The sequence below is a fragment of the Drosophila ficusphila genome, unplaced genomic scaffold (genome assembly GCF_018152265.1).
Source record: "Drosophila ficusphila isolate 14025-0441.05 unplaced genomic scaffold, ASM1815226v1 contig_412, whole genome shotgun sequence".
Taxonomy (NCBI): Eukaryota; Metazoa; Arthropoda; class Insecta; order Diptera; family Drosophilidae; genus Drosophila; species Drosophila ficusphila.
Genome location: NW_025064326.1, coordinates 3138117 through 3159817, shown reverse-complemented (window position 1 = coordinate 3159817; position 21701 = coordinate 3138117). Strand labels below are relative to the sequence as shown.

At 42.6% G+C, this 21701-nt stretch overlaps 3 protein-coding genes across 4 annotated transcripts in view; 2 read left to right on the top strand and 1 right to left on the bottom strand.

Moving 5' to 3' along the window:
- Positions 1 to 1069, top strand: LOC108092420 (Golgi-associated plant pathogenesis-related protein 1). The gene is made up of 4 exons (XM_017191988.1): positions 1 to 128; positions 238 to 345; positions 406 to 632; positions 705 to 1069. Exons 1-4 carry the CDS (start codon positions 114 to 116, stop codon positions 793 to 795), a joined length of 441 nt encoding a protein of 146 aa, XP_017047477.1. The 5' UTR covers positions 1 to 113; the 3' UTR covers positions 796 to 1069.
- A 323-nt stretch (positions 1070 to 1392) lies between these two features.
- LOC108092449 (MKRN2 opposite strand protein) overlaps positions 1393 to 21701 on the bottom strand; it is a 51074-nt gene continuing 30765 nt past the window's right edge. The window contains exons 4-7 of one of the 2 annotated variants that reach the window (XM_017192035.2): positions 3306 to 3520; positions 2825 to 3155; positions 2136 to 2322; positions 1393 to 1912 (exon numbers count right to left, since the gene is read on the bottom strand). In XM_017192035.2, coding sequence (XP_017047524.1) covers positions 1502 to 1912; positions 2136 to 2322; positions 2825 to 3126 — 900 coding nt within the window. In that variant the 5' untranslated portion in view covers positions 3127 to 3155; positions 3306 to 3520 and the 3' untranslated portion in view covers positions 1393 to 1501. The remainder of the gene's footprint in view (positions 1913 to 2135; positions 2323 to 2824; positions 3156 to 3305; positions 3521 to 21701) is intronic. The other variant, XM_017192034.2, reaches the window with a different exon arrangement.
- LOC108092448 (protein eyes shut) overlaps positions 4369 to 21701 on the top strand; it is a 49607-nt gene continuing 32274 nt past the window's right edge. Inside the window, exons 1-3 of the mRNA XM_017192033.2 lie at positions 4369 to 4911; positions 16889 to 17735; positions 20981 to 21129. Coding sequence (XP_017047522.1) covers positions 17287 to 17735; positions 20981 to 21129 — 598 coding nt within the window. The 5' untranslated portion in view covers positions 4369 to 4911; positions 16889 to 17286. The remainder of the gene's footprint in view (positions 4912 to 16888; positions 17736 to 20980; positions 21130 to 21701) is intronic.

Below are 21701 nucleotides of genomic sequence, written 5' to 3'. Positions count from 1 at the left end.
GGGGCCAGCACCAGTGCTTAGCTATTTAAATTGAAATAATTAAAAACATAAGTACTTCAGCTCGCAAAGTTCAAAAGAACTAATTAAATTCGAAGTGCTTTGAAAACTGAAAAATGAGCGTTCAGCAAGTGAGAAGGAAAAAGAATATAGCTAGGATGCATAAGTTTAAAAATGCTTTTCTGCTTCAAAAAATTACGAGATTGTTGAGCAAAATCTCAAATAATAATATTTTTTCAGTTTGAGAAGGAAGTTCTTGAAGCTCATAACAAATATAGGGCCCAGCATGGTGTTCCACCTTTAAGTTTAAACCCCAAGCTAAGTCAGTTGGCCACCGAATGGGCGCAGGTAACAGCCTTTAGGATCGCAAAAAATTAAAAACAACTAATCAGTGTCTTATTTATCAAGTATTTGCTGGCCAGAAACCGAATGGAGCATCGCCAAAACAGTGGATATGGCGAAAACATCTACATGGCATCCGGGGCAAACTTGGAGGGAGCGGATGCCGTGAGATCGTGGTACGAGGAGATTCGGCACTACAACTGGAACTATCCGTCTTTTCAAGGCAGCACGGGCCACTTCACCCAGGTGGTTTGGAAGAGTTCCACGGAGCTGGGCGTTGGTTTCGCCAAAAGGTACGTTTTTATCCGGCCCAGCAGTTATATTTAAATACTTATCTGTCTTATCTCCCTTTTATAATCTCACAGGGGCAACACCATCTACGTGGTGTGCAACTATAATCCCCCGGGAAACTACAACAACATGTACAGGGAAAACGTGTTTCCTCCTCGGCGGTAAAGAAGACTTATCCACAAACCAAAGACATTCCAAAGACAAAAACGATTCCAAAACAAAAAAGAAAGCTAGCTTCGGCGCCTCGAAGCTTATATACCCTTGCAGTCATCACAAAAGCGAAAAAAAGCGGACACAACGTTGGATTCCTTATTTAATATTAGTTAATTGACTAGACTTGCATCTTAGACTAACACAATATGGATTGTCCCAAAATGTATAGTACAAGCCTAGGGTATTATATGTATTATATATGTAAAATAAACTAGAACTACTGAATTTGGCAAGCCACCTTCTTTTTCGGCTGTGTAAATTTTCCATAATACTTTTGGGATCAATGGGAAAATCTTAAAAATAATAATATCCACCAACTCTTGCATTCTGTTCGCCTGGTACTTCAAAATGCGTTTGGCACAAAAAAAATGGAGTTAAAATTGTGGGAATTTTTCATGAAAAAGTATAGCATACTTTTGGGAGCAAGTAAAAACAGAAGAATAGCCACCTCCTATAGCTTTCTCTTCGCCTGGTACTTGCGGGCCAAATCGACCAAAAAATAACCAATAAATGCTGTTTATTGGTGAATTAGAAAAACTAAAAGAAATGTACATGTACATGACATGTTTTTACTATTTATTTAAGATCAACTACATTTATTCACTTCAAAGAACTGAAATTAGCAAGGTTCTATCCTTAAGTGTCCTTGGGGATCCAATCACTCCTCGATGGTGCAAAGAGTGGGCCGTGGACGCGATGCGATTCCGGCAATACTGCTCCCTGAGTATCCTTTTTTTGAGACCTTTTTCTGGCTGCCCATCGCCGCATCGCAGACATCCGAGGAGCAGGAACTCGAGTTAGTGGAGGATGTCGGCTTGCTACGATTCTTCGGCTGCTGCCGATGGACGTAGACGCCGCTCCTGCGGATTTTGCGATACAGCGAGATGTACTTGCCCGCCGTCGTCGTCCGGGGAACAATGCACTGCTCGCAGAAGGCGGTCTTGCTGCGGGCCGCCTCGCTCAAGTGGGCGTGACCGAGGGCCTGCAGGAAGGCCAGGACGAAGGCGTAGCAGTTGTGGCTCTCCTCCGTGTAGCTGGCTATGGACCACCGCACGGATTGGGCGCAGATCTATTAATGCAAACGGAGCTTAGGGATTTGCATTGATTTCGAACAGGGTGATTCGATTTGGGCAGCACTTGCAATATATTTTAAATGATTCGAATTTTTATGGAGGAATAGAACTACTTCTCTATGCAAAAATGATATTGTACTCAAGGGTATATATTCAATTTGATTTTTATCGCTGCAAATCGTGCCACCCTGCGTTTCGTGGACCGGATTCTGGACTCACCTGCTGCAGGACCTCGTCCCAAAAGTCGTGCCACGGCTCCGGCACATCGCCCACCAGCAGCGACTGCCGCCACTCCGCCGGATTATCTTCCCGCCGATGGCGGCGCAGGCCAAAGCGATCGAACTCCACGATGTCGCCGCCGGATGTGGTCACTGCGATATGCAAATCGGTGGCGTTGCTGTAATCGCTGCGGAAACACGACGCATCAAAAATGAATTCATGCCATAAAAGATACTTCTAGCCAAAAAAGAGTAATATATTCGTGCGGGGAATTTGGCACACAATTTGGATTTGGTCTGAAATCAGACAGCTGCAGCCAAGTTCCGGAATAACTGAGGGGAAGCCGCTCGGAGTAGTCAGCTTTAATTGCTTGGCTTCGCTCTATGAAATGTATACTTTTTAGATTTAACGAACTGCATTATATAGTTTTCGTTTGGAATTGGAAAATTAAAACGTAAAGTAACTCATTAAGTTCATTTTGTTGATATGCTCATTACAATTTGAACTCGTAAAAGGTTTAAAAGTTGATATGCTCTACACCTTCTTATTACTCATATATAGTAAAGTTTAATAAAAAAGTAAAGGCCAGCCCGAAACTAATGAAACCATTTGTCCGATTTGTTCAAGGATTCGAATGTCAGCAGCTGTAGCAAATATGCTCCCCGAATGTCCAGGCATTCGAAACTCACTTGAGGAAGTCGCCGGTGGAAGGACGCAGGACAATGGCGCAGGGATGCTGTGTGGCCCGCACAAAGGGATATGGCAGGCGGAAGGGTAGGAGGCGTGGTCCGCCCCTCTCTGGTTCCCCACTTGGATCCACACTCGCATTCGCATTCGCAGTGGCATCCTCATCCGCATCCGCGTCCAGTGGGGCACTGCAATGGGGACAAGTGTGCGGCAAAGTGAAGCAGAAAACTTTCACGTTGCAGTGATGGAAACAGAGTATGCCCGGATCCGAGGTAATTGTGGTTGTACTTGTCGTGGCCAACATGGCTCTGTGTGTGAATGTGGTTGCCCCTGCAGTTAGAAAAAAGAAACAGAATTAAATAGAAAGTATTACTTGCACTTTAAATTATTTTGATAGTACCATCACATTTCAATGTGAAGCAAAACATAATTTCATAAATTATTTCTCACTTATTTCTTAAGTCACAATAAGAAATAACTCACCACTTTTTCTCTCCGTTATAGCTTTTTCTCCTGGAACCCTTTTTCTGGCTCCTGGAACCTGGCTCCACCGCTTCCCCTCCCCTTTTCGCCTCTCGCTGCGGATCCTTCGCTTTGGGCCCGTATTATAATTGATACACTTTGTCTATTGTGCCAGCCACCCTTCCCCGTCCTCCGGTCCTCCTCCTGTCTTTGGTGCTTGTGGTTTTCGGCCAGGCCTGAAACGAACGTAACGAAAAATGCTTGTAAATAAGCCGAAACCGGACGAAGTTGCGACCAAAAGCGGTTTGCCCCGGCACACTGAATTGAGCCGGCGAACAGTTTCTGTGGTCAGAAGAAGGTAAGGTAAGGTGAGGGGTCGGGAAAGTGGCTAACAGGGGGTTGGAGCCACAAGCGTGTAGCCTTGGCGACATTTGTCATCATTATTGGCTGGTTTAGGGGTACATTAAATACACCTAAAAGCTTTCCGATGTTATACTTTCAGAATAAACTTAGGGTATAAGAAGTTAAAGAGTTAAAGAATAACTTAAATATAAGATTTAACTTATTATTTATCAATTTATATTCTAACCATCACAAACGATAACTTGCTAACGAAGGACCTCCCTCGAGGAACAAGTTTACTACCAACCCTTGTTAGCGTGGCTAGAAAATCTTTACTTACCGAACCGTAATTGCCGCACCCTCTCACCAAATTAGAGCCCCCAATCAATTAAACCGCTTCGCCGAGAAGCCACCCTAAAAAAGCACTCATATGTTGGCCAGCGAAGAAGAAAGCCGGCTTAAAGGAAAGCGGGCCAACACACAAAAACGTAAACAAACCGGCAAAACGGGAATCCACCACCTGACCAAGGGAAAAATCGGAAAACCAAAGCCACCAAATTGCCCAAAACAACAAAGAGAGAGAGAGAGAGTGAAAGCTGGCGAAAGAGAGCCGGGGAAATTCTGTCACCTGAGGTGGAAAATGCATAATTCACGACGGAATTTCCCGGCTCGGCTGGCGGACTCGGCTTTTCGATGGACGATGGCTCTAAGGAAGCTCGAGGCGAACCAGTTGACGGCGAGCCGTGCGAGCAGACGGTCGTGTTTCAGTCGCAGTTTCCCGAGGAAAAGTCCCCGAAAGTCCACACAGAGATCATCACAGCCATTATTGCCATCATTGCCATCGGCCCAAGTGCAACGGTGTGAAAAACAGAGAAAAACAGTGTGCGAGTTCGACCAAAAACGCAGGATATATCGCCGCATTATCCTTGGCAGCGGACCAAAAACAAAAACAAAACAAAAACGAAGTGAAAAACCAAATAACGAACGGATTTTGCTTGTTTACAACTTGCGGTCAGGACTTTTACGGATTTCCAGGGGGTTTGTCGTGTTAGTTTGTGTGGTTTTCCGCCCCCGTTCCCTGTGTGTTTGTGTGTTGTGCTGCTGCAAAGTGGAGACGCCATGGCAACACATTGCTAATCGATGACGTGACCAAAAACAACAAAACATAACCAAAGGAGCAAAGCAGCAAACAAAGCAAAAAAATAGAAAACTAACCAAACCGAAAAGGAGCGCAGCCCTCTTCACACTTGGGATAACACAGGGATAATGACCATAAACTGACTTGGTATGTGGCAATCAACGTTTTGACACCGAACCCCCAGAATTTGGCTAGCTGATAAGTGTTGCGGCTAACGAAACTCATTTTTGATGGCCCCCGAAAGGCTGGAATTAAGCCGCTTAACCGTTTTGGCAACCTCTTTTCTTTTTGCCGCATTTCAAGATCGAAAAGATATGCCAGCACGAAAAGTTGATGTCCCGCAAACAAGAAGGAATCGCCGAAAGGATATTATTTACTTCAAGCCTTCCTTTCTGGCCACTCTCACCGCTCTTAACCCAATTAGTGGGCGTGGCACTTTTGTGAAATTAAAATGTTTACTTGGCAAACTTGCCAAAAAAAATGACAGAGAAACTATTCATGGAAAGTTTCTGTGACAGATTTAGGGGATAATTTTTGAAATGGGTCGCCAAGGGTTAAAAATGTCTATATTTTTTCTCAAACTAAAACATAAAGGATGGAGAGGAGGTCTTTAAACTATTTTTAAAAAACTAGAAACTTGTTATACTCAGCCCCACATTATTCTCTTTAAATATTCAAGACTCTTTAACCATGAAAACTTCTGGCATAACCTCTTTGAAACTTTACATTCATGGCAAGTTTTAATTTCTTCAACATCGAAAGTTTTTTTAAAGTTCTGCTAAGAAAATATTTAATTAAGATAAAGCTAGCGGAAGGTATTAAATTTCAACTGATTATTTAACAAAATTTGCTGAATGATTGTTCGCAATAAACAATATTTAATATTTCCTGGGGGAAAAGTTAAATTGGATTTTCTTTGGGTCATGAATAAGCAAAGTAAGCAAGCCAAAGCGAGTAAAATGGCTAAAAAAAATTGTGGAATTCGGCTTGGAGTCTCGAAAGAAAACGTGGCTAACAAGCAGGATAACAAATGCAATAAAGGATACGACAACAGGCCTTGGGAGACTTAAAAAGAAAGTAACCAGAGGTAGATGGAAAAAATGGGCCATAACAGCAACAATTTCGTTGAAATCCAAACAAACTTTATCTCTATGTTGTTTGCCAACTTGAATTAAACACGCCCCAAACACACATGAAAAAAAGCAGTCCAGGAAAATCTCAAAGAGTTGCGAGAAATGAAATTACGACTTGCATCCTCTCCGTGACTTTTTTTGGCAAGGCACTTGGCCAGGACCTTCAAAAGGAATTGTTTGGCCAACGCAAACATAGAAGGCAACAACAAAAAAAAACAGGAACAATTTCCTGAAATCTAGTTAAGTGTACGTATTTTGACTGCATTTACAAAAGCAAAAGGAGTGCAAAAAAAGTTTGGTATTTACATGGCTTAAAATATTTTAAAAATGCACAAGCTGGAAACAAGTTCTTGAAAAGAATATTTTTTTTTCCTTTTGGTTCAAAAAAAGGTGGCGAGAAAAGGTGGGAATTATTAATATTGTCTTGGCTCCAAAATTTGTACATTATCAAGTTAATATTAATTTTACGAATAATGTGGACATTATTTTCTAAAAATATTTTATTTATAATATATCGAAATTACCTTTGTTGGTTGCTCAAACCAAACTGCAGAAGTTTCCCCGCAAGAGTATTAAAAATGCGAGTAAATATTAAGTGTGAGAGGAATGGGTCCTACCAGTAAGTAAATTTAACGGCAGCAACTGACAGGAAAAATTGCTCAAAATTTTATTGTCCTGTGCTTTCCCCTTTTCTTGGACCCTTACGTCTTTTTTTCCGGGATCCTTTGTTTTGTTTGGTGCGCAGCTGGTGACGCAGGATATAAATTACATTGGAACAATAAGACCGAAGGCAGCAGCAGCAGCTACAACAAGTGTTCAGTGAATTAATAACAAAACGGCGACAATAAAGACAAAGTTGAAAATCCTGAAGGGCCGTCCAAATGAAATAAGCTGAGTTGACAACTTGGAAAGCGGCTCCGTTGCCCCGCAAGAGAAACTCAAGCTCAAACTCAAAATTCCCTGCAATGCGTGAATTAATTCTGAAGACACACACGCGATGTGGGTTTTGTGGGGCGAAAAGCAGGTGCGTGCGGGAAAATCATTTGCTGGGGGGTCGGGAAAGTTGAAACTTTTTCCGTTCGAACTAATTATGACAGCTCAGGAAAGAAAGCAATATCGAACTTTTTTTATAAACTGCGTATGTAAGACAAAAGTACACAACAAATACAGTAGAACTATTAAACTACTGTATTAAAACAAATTGGTATTGCAATCTATTTAGTTGAAGGATGATGATAAAAAATGTGTAATACCTTATATTTATTGTTTCTTAATTTTTGAGATGAAATTAAAGGTTTTTGGTTTAAGAGGATGCCCGAAAATGTGCGCCTCTGGCCGAAGGTGCGCTTCTCTGTGCCGCATGCTGTTGTTACCTCACCTCACCTCCACCTCCCCCTCCTCCCATTTTCCTCCTGTTTTCCTGCCACTTCGGCAGGATTTCCCCCTTCATCGTCCCCTCGACAGCTTCATAAAGCCAAGTGTTTGCGCTTTGAAGTTTCCGCTTCCGCAGTGAACAACCAAGCGTTGTTGTAGCTGGTTGTTGTTACTGGATGTTGTTGCTGTTTTTGTTGCCATTGCGGCACAGCATAAAACATACTTATTTTGAAGTTGGTGGCACATCCGAAAAACACCGAGAGACACACACTTTCGGGAAAACATTGATGCTCATGGAGAGAGCAAAAAATACAGCTAAATGTTCAGCAGGAATAATCTGCTGACTTTGTAAAATGCTAAACAAAAAACAAATAAATTTAATTGAATTTCTATTGGTTATTGAATAACATGTATTTTTTTCGTGCTATATTTTTTACAGTACAGAAAGAGTAAGCGAGAGTGTTTTTCACCTTTCAGCCGCGCATCTGTTGTTTAAATCACGCAAAATTTAAATTACAAATTTCCTCCCGTTTTCGGTGGGCAAACCCCCAAGCATCTAATTCAGTTTGGGAATTGTTTGCTTTCGGAGAAGCGAAGTGGCCGGGTAACTTAAGAGCAAATATTTAGTTGACTTTCGGAGCGCATTGCCGAAAAGTGGTTTGTTGATTGTTTAACGAAAGGCCATCATTTAATCACAATTATTTCAGCTCCTAATTGAAAACTCCAAGTTTCTCGACGGCGACCACTGGCAAATTAAATGAGGTCAGGGCAAAGTTTAAAACCTACTTGAACTCCGATCTTTATTCTCACTTTTTGTGCCATAAGTATTTGTACACGTTGCGGTCATAAATAACGAAAGATTCACTGAATTTTATTACGCACGTTACATGCGCCAAAACCAAAATAACAGAGTGTAAATAAAATTGTGGGAGGTTCGCCGAGGCGAAGGAAACTCGATATGAGTGAAAGCAGGGAAAACACTTTCACTTTGTGCCCATTTAAGGTCGTGTATGGTGGCATTTTCCTTCTGTACGTGCAATAAATAAGCGACTTATTTATGCCCCTCACACAGACAGCGCCAATAACAAAGTATTTGGGTTAGTAATGCCATTTACGAGGCAAAACAAACATAAACATAAAGCGAAAATGTAAAAAGCTCTGTTCATGTTTATATCGTATTCCTGCCGGTAAATCCGTCTTCAATGTAAGCTCTGCTAAATCTTAAAGGAAAATGCGGGGAACAAAAACAGAAACAAAAACAAAAAGCCAGCGGACGGACGAGCGTTCGTCTATTTAACTAACTGTGCATAATTCATAATTTAATTAAGAACTCGGCGAAATGAAAAAAGTTACACGAGGGACATTGACGCGCCCCCTCTCTGTCTTCTCTCCTCTCTCCCTCTCTGTCTCCATTTTATCCCCATTTTCCACATTTTCCCCCGTGCAGTTGTGTGTGTGTGTGCCTGTGAGTCAATGGCTGAGAAGCCCTGCTTTTCACTGGGAGGTGGTTAACGCTTTCCAGTGGGCGGTGGCTTGACATCTTAGCCATGTGGTGGTGGCTGCAAATGGCCAACTGCCAACGGGCCATAAGTCAAGGAAATCTCCGCGCCCGAACAACTAGATTTTCCGCATTCGGGGAATGCATAGAGAAAGCTCTGGCTGGGATTACAGACCAAGAGGTGTAAGAAGCTCGGCTAAGCCCAAAGTTGCATTTAAACTATGTGATTTAAGCTGGGAAAATATGATATATACAACTTCTAAAAAGAATAAGGTTTTAAATTTTATAATGAGCTATTATTTATGCATTAAAAATGCGTATGAATTACATTTTACAGAGAGGTAATTAAAACTTTATTTATTTCCTTTGTTATATAAGCTATGTAAAAAAGTATTACAATTTTCTGAGCTCAAACGATTATTTGTTAATTGTCCCATTAATGTTCGTAAATTAGTTACATAAACTAGCAAATATATTTCATAGAACCCATGCATCTTTTATTAGCGTCGACATAAATTCATGTTATAAATATTAAATTTGCCCACCAACAAATTACCGCACACTTCCGCCGCAAAGTCGGCAATTGATTAAAACGCATTCCAGTGGCGCCCGAAAGTTTTCACAGAATCAAAGCTGAAAGCCGCAGCTGGGGAGCAGAAAACGTCAAGCGAACAGCGGAAATTCCATTCAGACCGCAAACGATTGTCCCGAACATTGTTCGATTTTCCCAACCCCGCCCCCCTGGCCATTTTCCCCCCGCCTGCTGGCCAACTTGCCAACTTGTCGCTGCAGAACCTAACAAGCCGCACAAAAGACGTCCCTGCGACTTGGTCAGCTCTTCATTTGGTCAGCTGGTGACAGCGACCACCAACAACATCACCAGCAGCAAAGGACCAACACAGTTTGGCGGTTTTTCCAATCCCCTTTTCCCCCTTCGCCCTCTCCCTTTCGCTTTCCCCCAAACCCATTCGCTTTCCCCAGCGCTCCATGGTTAATTAACTTGCCTCGCATCGCATCGCATCGCGTGGACTTGCCAGCGAAAAATTCCTTTTGAGCGAGTTTCATTTTTATACTCCCTTCGCTGTGGCACAAAGTTAAACGCTTTGACTTGCGCAAGACAAAAGGAAAGCGATTTTCATCTACTAATTTAATTGCTGCGACGTGATATTGGGGGACGGAAAAGCTAATTGAGGAATCATTTCGAGACTTTATTAATTGAGAGTCAAAGGAAAGTTTTCAGCAATTAATACTCGTTCAACTGGATTAATCTGAGATTAGTGTGGCTCAAACTTTAAGCCTGAAATTAATGAACTTTAGATCTACTCTTCTTAGTAATATAAGTTTGAAAATATATGGAGTGCTCAACTCTTGGAAAATGAATAAAGATTACAAGCTATCAAAACCTAATTGGAAAACTGCAACTGATTTATTAATATTCAAAATCTTCTGCCTAGCTTGAGCTAAATTGAAGAAAATTACCATTTTCGTATTAAAGTTAACCAGAAATTAACAAATTCCCAACGCCAGCACGAAATTGCAGTTGTGTAGACGAGCGAGCTGCATTTAAATTAACTCAATTTTCTGCTCATTTGCAAAAGCAAACACTTTGCCTCTCTGCGAAGACACGCATGCAATTACAGTCGCCCACATAAATATATGGCCCAGCATTCACTTAAGTTGCAGAATTTTAATTACAATTGTAGGCAGAGCAAGACAACAAAACACAGACACCAAAGTGTTGAAAAAAGAAACACAATAATAAACTTGCAGTGGAAACAGGGGAAGGGGTGGGGGTGAAAGCGGGAAAATTCACATTGCGGAAGCGAAAAATTTTCATTTAAAGCGATAAAAACTTTTATTACCACTACGGAAAATGTTGAGAATGTTGCTCGCCGCCTGGCAGAGTGCAACATTTTGCTCCACACATAAAAGGAGCCATCGGAGTTATCTCCGCCCACAATTCGGCTTGGTTTCCAGCCACTTGTATAATCGATGTATCCATGCCGATGCCTTTCTGCCTACGCCCCTCGGGCACGCCCCCTTTTCCTAGCCGCCCCTGCTGGAAAAGTCCCCCTAACACCCGTGTGCTCCCCTTTACCCATTCCTTTGTGTTGTTTATGTTACATTTGTGTGTTGCCTGCTTTTATTGCATTTGCGGCGTGATTTTCTGGGGGAAACTGGTTGTGGTCGGAAAAGGAGTTCTCCTCAAAGTGGAGCACTTTTGCCCCCTTTCCCCCAGAGGGAAAACCAAACGAAAGTAGTGCAGAGGATTAGGTGGGAGAAGAGCCCTTATTTTAGGCTTATGAACATTGCCGGAGCATATTTCATGCTCGTATTGATTTTTGATAGCAGTCAAAGCCAAACACGAAATGTGAAAATGAAAACGAACGAAAAATAAACCGGAAAATCATGGCAACTCCCCGATGAAAGTGCCTGTAAATACGAGTTTTCTCAAAGCCATTGATAGCTCTATTTGCAATTTGCGCTCACTTTATGAATTTAATTAGAATGTGTTTGAATTGCAGCTCAAATTTACAAAGTGGCGATTACATTTGTTAACCAGCTAACCTTTCTTTAATGTTTAGAGAAGATAAATCGAGCTAATTTCGTAAACCATTGATTTTACAAACTGAATAGCGTAATTAATGGCACAAACCTCAAATTTAGAGGAACTGCAAACCAAGCTCAACCTCAGAGAGCGCTCGCAAATAAACGTATAAATAACCGATTCGGATTCAATTTACGTTTATTGAATCGATTGCCATATGGCCATCGAACGGCGAGCAAAACAAATTCGAAACAAAAGGACCGAAAAATAAATGCAACGCGATGTGTATAAATTGCAAGACAAATACGTTTAAATAAATCTGCAGGCAGCACAGATTGCTTTAATAAATATTCCGAGGGGCGGTGGTCAGGGGAATTGTGTTTGCACAGACCAAACGAGCGGCGGAAAAGGCAAACAGTGCAAAGGAAAAGCCGAGGAAAATCAACGACAATATTCGGAGCGTTTTTAAAACACATTTAGAAAACAAAGAGCGAAAGCCAGCGGAGCGCAATGGGAAAGCCCAACAATGTTAATGTCGGAAGGCAAGTGCTGGGTCAGCGAAACGGGCCAAAGGGAAACAGTACAGGGCGCCAAAGTCAAGGAGGCGAACACATGGCGTATGCGCAATCTTCGTGTATCGTCCTGCGAACTTATCCTTTGTGTGCGAATGTGGAGCGCGTGCTGACACTTAATCTTCCAGCTGACGCAGATGCAGTCCAGGATATGGCAGTCATATATCTGGGCGGCTTGGAACTTCCTAGGCGGCGGATGTCGCATGTTATCCGCCTTCTCGGAGGCAAAAGGAAAGCAGAAGATTGTGCATCGCGTAGGGGTTTCCTTTCTATGATAAAAAGGAAAAGAAACTGAATGCAAAATGTGTGAATTCAACTGGAAGCTCAAGTCGGGATAAAAAAGGCACTTCCCTATTATTTTTCAGATAGGAAACACTTCTTTTCCCATTCAAGAATTGGTTGTACCAATTCAACCCCCATTTGACCAACACTGCGTATGAGTTATGAAAATCATTTCCGAAAATCATCAGCAGCAACTGCGAGCGAGAAATGCTCACGAATACTTCAAAGTCAGAAATTGATTTAAGTCAATTAATTATAACGAGTCGTAACTACAATAACAAGATGCCAACCAACTGGCCACGCCCCCAAACCAACATAGCTGGCATTCCAGCCCACTTTTTGCCGCAACGTCACGTTTGTGCACATGGAAAAAATAGAGCACCCAAATGTATATAAATATTTGTCATAAAATAAATGGTTAAGTGCTTATCCATCTACCAACTTCTTAAATAAATTTTGCAATATTAATTCAGTAAAAAATATTAATTTAAAAATTCTTAAGCTAGTTTCCTTAACCGATTTCTTTCCGTGTGGCAACATCAATTGGCCAGCTGCTTTCGGTTAGTCTATGCTTCTGGGGACTGGGATTTTTAGGTGGGCAGATGGGTTGCCAGTTGCAAAAGGCCATGTAATCGTATTAGCCAAACGGAACTGGTAGCTGGCCGAGCACGTGTTTGCCGAATGGAATGGGGGATGAAGGGGGAAAGGTGGAGGGGGGAAAGGCGGAGGGGGCGTACTTAAAGGTAATTGTATTTGTGCACTGCAAACATGGCGTGTTTTATTAACAGAGAGAGCGAGAGTGGAGTGTGTTTACCCATATGTCTTGCCAAAGACAAGTTAATTATTTTAACATGTGTGTAACTCTGCGTCCGTGTGCGTTCATTGTTCTGTTTATTTTTGGCCATCGATTTTCACACGCTCCACATTACAGAACGAACACCCGAACACCCGAAAACACCCGTCCAAACTCAAACGGCCAAAATGTACAAGAAGATCCCGGCTCAATGGCTTGGCATATTGCCTGCCTTATTATAAAGTGCCTCCCCTTTTCCCCTCCCATGACTGCAGAGTTTTTCCAAATATTTGCACAATATTTGTCAGAATTAATTAACATTATGAGCGAGGGGGAAGGCTTGTGTTGTCTCAGCATATTTCAGCTTTTTCCACCAGCACTTGTTTACTCGAAAGCGCTTTGCATAAATTGCACATCTCAAGCTGGAAAAAATGTGCACAATTTAATTAATTTATGCGAGCAAATTTCGATGGTCTGCAAAGCAGCAAATAAACAAAGCAGGACTCTAAGAAATTTTGAGCAATGGGAGCAGATAAATAAAAGGGACGATGAAAAAAGTCAGCCATGAAACTTGTTAACAATCTTTAGAAAAACAAGTTATTTAAAACCTTTCAAAGAGGATAGTAGAGATTTATATCATTTTAAATCGTAAAAGTTCTTCAGACTTTATTCATAGTTAATTCTACCTTCTCTTAAATATTGGTGTAACCCTTTAAGTAACTGAAACACCTCTTCTCCAATAATTCGCACCACAATCCATCACTATCAGCACTTGGCCATTTATCTTACGAACTTTCAGAGGCCTAATTTCCCCCCAAAAATTACCTGTCACTCTGCTCCTCGCCGCCTTCTAACGAAGCAGTGGAAAACCTGCTTATAATTAGCCCACCAGATTACACACAGCCTAACAAGGCCCATTCATTAATGTCATCAAATTCTTGAAGGACAGGCGACAACGTCTTTCATCTCGTCCTGCAAATCTGCAACATTATGTCAACACACACACACACAAACACACACACAGAAACAAACACAGTTGGCAAATGGCTCTCGTTAATGGGAAATCCCCGAGCCCCGAACTTTTCTGGGCTCCTGGGATTTCCACAAAGTTGCAGTTGCTGCAAATGCCATAAAAAGCCAACAGAAACGGCAGCAACAGCAGTGGCAACAATAAAAGCTGGAGCATCTAGGCTGTGGATCCGAGTTTTGGCCTGGCTTTTATTCAGGTGGACGACGTGAATTTTGCGAATGGAAACGTTTCGGTTTTATGGCCCTCCCTTAGCTAGTTAACATTTTTGCAAGCGAAAATGGTGCTCAAGTACGCAGGTGCCGCCAATTTAATGACATTTTCGACTTAACGATTGCGCACAAAACGTATATTTCACTAATGAAAATGTAAGAAAAATAATCTCAAGTTTGGTATTCAATAAATTAGGTTTTTAAAAATATTTTCGTTTGGAAACTATTGAATTTTATTAAGATGTTGAGCTACTTTGTCAACTTGAAACGAGCCACGTTTTCTTCATCCTTGTCGAATGAAGTGGAAACGCTGCGTAGGGTAAAATGGAGCTCTCGGCAAGGTCTCTGTGCAATGGCAACTTGAACAACTTCAGGCTTCTTCCCCGGCAATTCGAGATTGCCCCTCCAGGACCTCCGCCCATTTGGCTCCCGGCCAGTTTGAGCCATTCGTGCGCTTTTCATGCTGCCTGTGTTTACAAGCTAAATTCATTCCACGCCGCTCGTCGCCTGTCGTCATCAGCTATGTGATGATATCCGTGTACCTCCCAGGTTGAACCACCACCACCAGCATCCCTCACAGCTCCCCACAGGTTTCCTCCAGCCAGGTTGTTCAGCTTTTTCCATCTCGCTCTCATTGTTGTTGGCCACCTGACAATGCAGCCCGGTGATGGGAAAATGGCTGCAACAATGGCAACAGGAGCCTCATCAGCGTCATCAGGATCTATTGCCGCCGTCAGGCTGACAACGAGAAATGCACTCGAACAAAAGTTTTACTCCAACTCTGAGATACTTTAGAACTTCTCAAAATTATAGAAAAGTTTTCCAAGTTTGTATCATACTATTGTCACTAACAGTTCTTGTTTAAATCGGAACCTTAATTTATTTCATATTGTAAATAATATTCAGTTTTTCTAAGTGCACATTGCCTGTTACCCATTTACCATAACGATACGTGGTAAATTTATGCGAGTCGGTCGTCGTTAACGCTTGCATCTTTCAATTTGTGCAACGGCTCTAATTTCCAGCCGAAGATGGCCGTCGCCACAAACTTCTGCTCCTCCCCAGCAGCCTGCATTAGATGGAAATAATCCCTACATTACGACCGACGTTGGCCATATAGTCGTCCGCCTGGGCAATATGGTCGGAAGAGTCAGCTCAGCAACCCAGAGGCAATGTTGCAGGACAGTAGTTGTAGTCGCTTGGTCGTTGGCCAAGTTAAGTCGGATTTATGTTGATGATGCAGTCGAGTTATGAGGCGACTGGCTGCCAGTTCTGCTCCTGATTCGCATCCTGGTCACTCCTCCGTTGCCATGGCACATGGCTGCAATTGACGTTGCTGGTCTCAATTTTGAACTTGTCTCTCTTTTAGTTTACCAACTTTTGCGAGTATTCTGCGGCTGCCATGAAAAATATTCACTCGCCTGCAGAATGCGGGCAAAAACAAAATGGTTGCTAACTTTCCAGCAGCTTACTGCTCATGTCGCTTGAAATATTTCTCGGCTTTTACAGAAAAATGTACAGCAACATTTATTGCCATCAAGATATTCGAATAAACTACAACCACTTTCAAGAGATACCCCAATCTTATACGATTCATTTTACCTTCTATTTTTCCCTTTTCATACCCTTGCAGAAGGTAACATAATTTCATTTAGAAGTTTGCAGCGAAGTAAAGGAAATATAAATTCTTAGACATACGCCTGTTAGTCTGGTTTACGCAAAGGTGACCCCAAACTGCTCTTTGGGTGACTATAACTTAACCAATTTTAGTCCGATTCCAAAGTGGCATACCTTAAAATGTTTTTAATCGAACCCCGAATTTTCTATTTCAAATGGTTAGATTTTTTGTGAATTTATTTGTGGTTCAATTCATCTCAAAGCTGAATTTATATCATAGGCATTTGTGATGAGTGCAAGGTTATATCACCCTCGGCTCTCCGAAGCAACTATTTTTCCTTGTTTTAACTGTATTTTCTCTGTAACATCAGTCGCTTTTTTTAACTCTATATCAGCAGAACATCCGAGCATCTTAAGCACCGAAACCAACCCAAATCCCGACAGCATATGTGTGAAATGCGAACAAGTTCTCGGGCTTATTTCGACACATGGGTAATGGGAAGTGCTGTGTACACTTGACCATCGCACGAGGCGAAATGAAATGGAAAGCCACATGGCGGCATTATAGATTAGATGTGCAAAACGTTTGATGACTGACACACAAAGAGATGAGCTGTTTGCGGATTTAGTTTGGGCTTTGCCGGAATTTATTTAATTCCAAATGGGAAAACTGGATCAAAGTAAAAATCATTTCAGTGTTTAGGCTTCAGTTGCGTTCAATTTATTTTCTAATTTCCTGGCCTGCCACCAAATACTAAATTGAAATCCCCTTAATTAATCCCCTAATCCAGGAAATTAAATCATGGCATTACTGCATTCAGCGCTTAAAAGTGGCTTTAATTCGGGGAAACAGAATTCCATTAAAATTAAGTAGCTTACACAATATTATTGTGGGAAACAATAATAGCGACTGTTTGCCGATTGCGGATGCAAAAGCCCCTAACAATTTAATTGCCACTTTGCAGCGATAAAAACTAAGGCTTTGTACCCTTCTTAAACAATTGCCGTTGCCAGCATAATCCCGCAATACTTATGGTTTATTTTTTATGCGCTCTGCACTTTTCACAGATGGCAAATTGAAATGGCAGCAACAATGTGAACGAGCAGAAAAGCAACAGTACCGGCAAAGAGCTCTTAAAATAAGCTGCAAATAAAAATAGGAAGCATCGGATAGGAGCGGACAAATCATAAACAAGAATACCGGGCAATTGCGGAGTCCTGTGAGCCGCAAGGATGCTGAAGCTGATGCAGATGCGATGCGAAGGCGACGCAGATTGCATTCAAGGACCGCTGGGCCAGCAAACAATCAGTGGGGCAGACAATGCGAACTAATAAAGCACTTAAGCGGATAGAGACGACCGGCAACAAGGACACCCAACTGCAGGAGAAGCTGCATCAGCAGCAGGAGAAGCAACAGCAGAAGCAGAAGCATCAATCAAAGTAAGATTCCCCGTGCCACGGGGCGTATGATCAACGTGCATCATCAGCTCGATACAGCGACAATGGCGGAATCGCCTCAAATTAGACGCGACACGGCTCGCCCATGTGCCACGTTGCCTTCGAAGGACTGCGAGGACGGCAGGACGACCACTCCGCTGACGGCCAACGGAGCCACCACCACCGGGCTGACTGCCACCCCGAAGGACGTGCAACGAAACCACCTGCTAGAGATGCCAACAGCAACACCAGCAACGGAGAAGCCAACGATAACAGCCACCACCAACTCCAACTCCAACTCCACCACCACCGCCACCGCCAGCAGGACTCGGAGCCCCTTGCCCGCACTAGGGACACTCTGCCGACTCCTCCTGCTGCCCGCCCTCATCCTGGGCGTCCTCGTGGGCGGCGGCCAGGCAGGATTCGCCTGCCTCAGCAATCCCTGTGTGTTCGGCGTGTGCATCGACGGCCTGAACAGGTGAGTCCGGGTGCAAAGCACTCTGCTAAATGGCCAGGGATGGGCTTTCCATTTAATAAATACCAGAGAGCTAGAACCCATTAGAAAATCTGCGATTTCATAAGCACACCTTCACTATTTTCTAGTTCACTTAGGAGTTAATTAATGGCATTCCAAAGTATATTTCTATAATGATCATTAAATTTTAATTTACAAAATCACATATTTATATCAGAGTTAATAAAAGCCTTTCCAAGAACCTTTCATTAATGCCTTGAACTTTCGATAGGTAATCCATACCATTAAACATTTCCCTCATCCCAAACAGTTGGCTAAAAACGCTTTCAGTCCGCTTTCCTTTTTGCCTTATTATCGGTTCGGCAGAGAACCGGCCAATAAACCCGTCCAACACATTTCGAGTGGCAATAAACTTGCCCCACTTGAGCGCCAGGAGAGCGACCAGCTTCAGTTTCAGTTGCCACACCGGACATGCCACACCAGGCGATCCCATACGATATAGGGAAGCCTCGATGTTGATGCCGCCACTTAGCAGGGAAATGAATTTCCCGCAGCCGTTCCCCCTTCAACTTCCCCTCTCCCTCCCCCTCCCCCATCCTTTTAATTCTCCGCTCCCTTCTCCAGTTTCAGGAGGGGGGAATCCCCGCCAGCCTCGCATCCTTTGCACTTTTTAATGCATGCCCGTTTAAATGGGGTTAAGTTGCGGCCACTGCAAATGTGGCGACGAGGGGCTGGAAAAACCCGGGGAAAGCGGCGGACTGAGTGGGTTTCAATTGCAAGCAGCTGGAAAATTATTAACTTGAACGAGCGATGCAGAAAATTTACAGCCAAGATATGCAAAGTATTTCAAGTGTTATTGCAGATTCAGCTTTATAGCCGAAGGAATTTACTTATCATTCCATTATAAAAGTAATTTGATAGTTAATAGATTTTCTTGAGTTAAACTATATTTACTCCTCATCTTGTCACCGAATCTATCTTTGGCACATTCTTAGTCACGGAAATCCATGCAAAACCGTTGCAAATATCTGCAGAATCCTCTAGATATCTCAAATTCAAATCTAGCTCTCCAAACTGCTCCATTTCCCGCCCTTTAGTTGGGAAAACTTTGAGGCTTAACTGTCAGAGATTCCGCTGTGCGATTTCTCCTCAAACACTTCTCAAAACCAATTGCACAAACAAGCTTGAGGACGAGCGAATTTTTCTCCTTGGCGCCATTTATACGACTAAGTAACTGCCATTTTATTTTCCACGCTCACTCCGCGATATATGCAACCGCTAATCCCGCAAAAAACCATCCAGGACCATCCGACCGCCGACGGGAAAAGCGGTTAAGATATTTTTTTACGATAGCTCTATGCGAAGACTGCAAGTCAAATGCGAAATGCGAAAAGCAGAAGCTTGAAATCCCTTCCCCGCCGACAGTTTCCCGCCATTTGCCCCGGAAAACTCAGGCTGGCCAAGTCGGATGGATGGGAAAGTTTATGTGCTGGCGAGCGAAATTTATAGCTGCAATTAAATTTAACACGATGCCATGAGATTTAAACGGATTAACTGAATAGTTTTCGACCATCTTAAACTTTGGCGCCGAGCGGAGGTGGGGAAACTATCGCGAGGGAGTTCTCTGGCTTCGAAGAACATTGATATTTCATTGGTTTACCCCAGCTTAGGCGCCCGATAAGCGCGCTTTTAACTGTTTTATGAGTTTGCTCTAAAAACTTCAATAAAAGTGGATCATAAAAGAAAGGAGAAGAATATGATTTGTTTGGCAAATTGCTAAGCCCGTTAAGTAGTTCACAGAATAGAGATTTAAAAATAATAACTTAAAGTTGGGATGCTGTAGAGCGTGATGTTTATTTATATACCAGAAACTTAAATATTAAATCCATATTTCTAGCATCTCAAATAAACATTTCATAACAATCGCATAAGAATTGATTTTTCCCAGTACTTATAAATAGAAAACCACTTTCGTAAATAACTCCCAGGGAAACAAACAAATTCACCTACTTTCCAAGAGGCAGCAGCAATATCTTGATGGCGTACTACTTTGATATTCCGGCCGCAAAGAACCAGTCCAATGCCATTATGTAGTCATTTCCCAATTGCTCCTGGCTGAAGGCAACAAATCAAACGGTCTCCCGGGTGAAAATGTCCAACCGAAGGCCATAATCAGCCAGAATCTCGGGGGCTTCAGGCTTCTCTTTAGTTAGGTTGGGAAAACTGAGAACAAGAGCCGAGAACAACAGAGGATGGAATGTGGAATGGTTATCCCCGTACTTAGACCATAACAGACATGTGCACCTCCTGCATCCTAATGTAATCCATTATAAAGGACAACAGTAAGCCAACGTCACTTAGCCCCATCCATTTACACGGGCTGGGAAACTTCTTTAATTAAGCCGGTTACCAGTTACCAGGCAGCCGTTTCAGCCATGTTTGCCCAGCCTTATCCACCTCCTCAGGTAGCATTCGGCCCAGTTTCTAGGATCCCCTGACACTTTCTTCTTCGCCCCTGCATTTCCGTTTCAATTTCGATTCGGCTTGCCCAAATAGAAGCAGAAATGGAAAATGGAAAAACCAATCCCCGAAGTCTACCAAATATTTATTTCCACAACTCCTCAAGTGTTATGTTGCGCCGGCCAAAAGTTTACAGCACTCAACTGCCCTGCGGTTTGGCTGTAGGGTATGTGTGTTATGGCAGAATGCAGGAGATCTCAGTCCGGAAAAGTCAGGGTAATTTATTCAGCAGAATGCCGGTATATAAAAGGACAAGCAGGAGTGAACTGAGCTGTATTTAAATAAGAGTTTTTTTAAAACAATATTAAAATATAAACTGATAAGAGCATAAGGATTCCCTACATTTTTGGTAGATTTAAAAATACTTTAAAACAAACACTTTCTGATATTTCAATAGGTGTTAGTTTAAATTTTCCCTTGTTTTCATTTCGAAATATACACCTTTTTTCGTGGGTGCCTCACTTCAATTACTGCAAACCGCCATTATAGTCTGGCTTTACCTACCCCGCCCACTCCGCCCATATTGCGCCATTTGCCGAAACTATTTTTATCCAAAGCATTTGGTTCACTTTTCTCTAACGCTGGTTTTTCTCTGTTTTCTTTACTGCATCCTGCCTCCTGCCTCCTGCCTCCTGCATCCCGGTACCTTCCGCCCGCGTTTGATGCACCATTGACACACCGTTCCGCCCACTGGAACCGGGAACCGCGGTGGCACAACTAAAACACAGCTCGTACTCGTGTTACTGCATTGATGGCTACACAGGGATCCAGTGCCAAACGAATTGGGACGAATGCTGGTCGAGTCCTTGTCAGAACGGCGGGACATGTGTGGACGGCGTGGCCTACTACAATTGCACGTGTCCGGAAGGATTTTCTGGTAAGTGTGCCCCCCACCCCCCATCCATCCATCTATCTATAAGCGGTGTTTGCGGCTGCTCTCCTCTGATGGAGGAGCGTGTTGCCCGAATGCGGTCTATTTTCGGTGCGGCAGCAGCCAGCTGAAATGCACGTAACTAAAACGCCGGAGGTGCACTGAAAATAATATTGTTGTTTAACTAGAATGTACACAAATAAGAATATTTGCCATTGGAATTTTCTAAGAATTATTTTAATACCCATTTCATTTATTTTATGAATAGGTTACCTAGCAGAAAGCAAGGAAATTATATCTTGTTTACTCCATTAGTTGTTTTCCTAATAAATCTCTCCTTAATCTTATAATTATAATTATTATTATTTAGAAATTAAGTTTTATAGGTCCTCCCCTATTTGTTCAGTGCATTTTAGCAAATTGTGGAGCGGGTACAAAAAGGTTATGCAGGAAAGTGGAGTGGCAAGCCAGTCGAGTGGGCGAAGTTCCTCTTCCGTTCCACGTGCGAAATGTATTTTTATTAAGCCAACATAAAAAAGCGAGTCTCGCTTGGTTTGCACTTGCAACGGGAGCCCGAG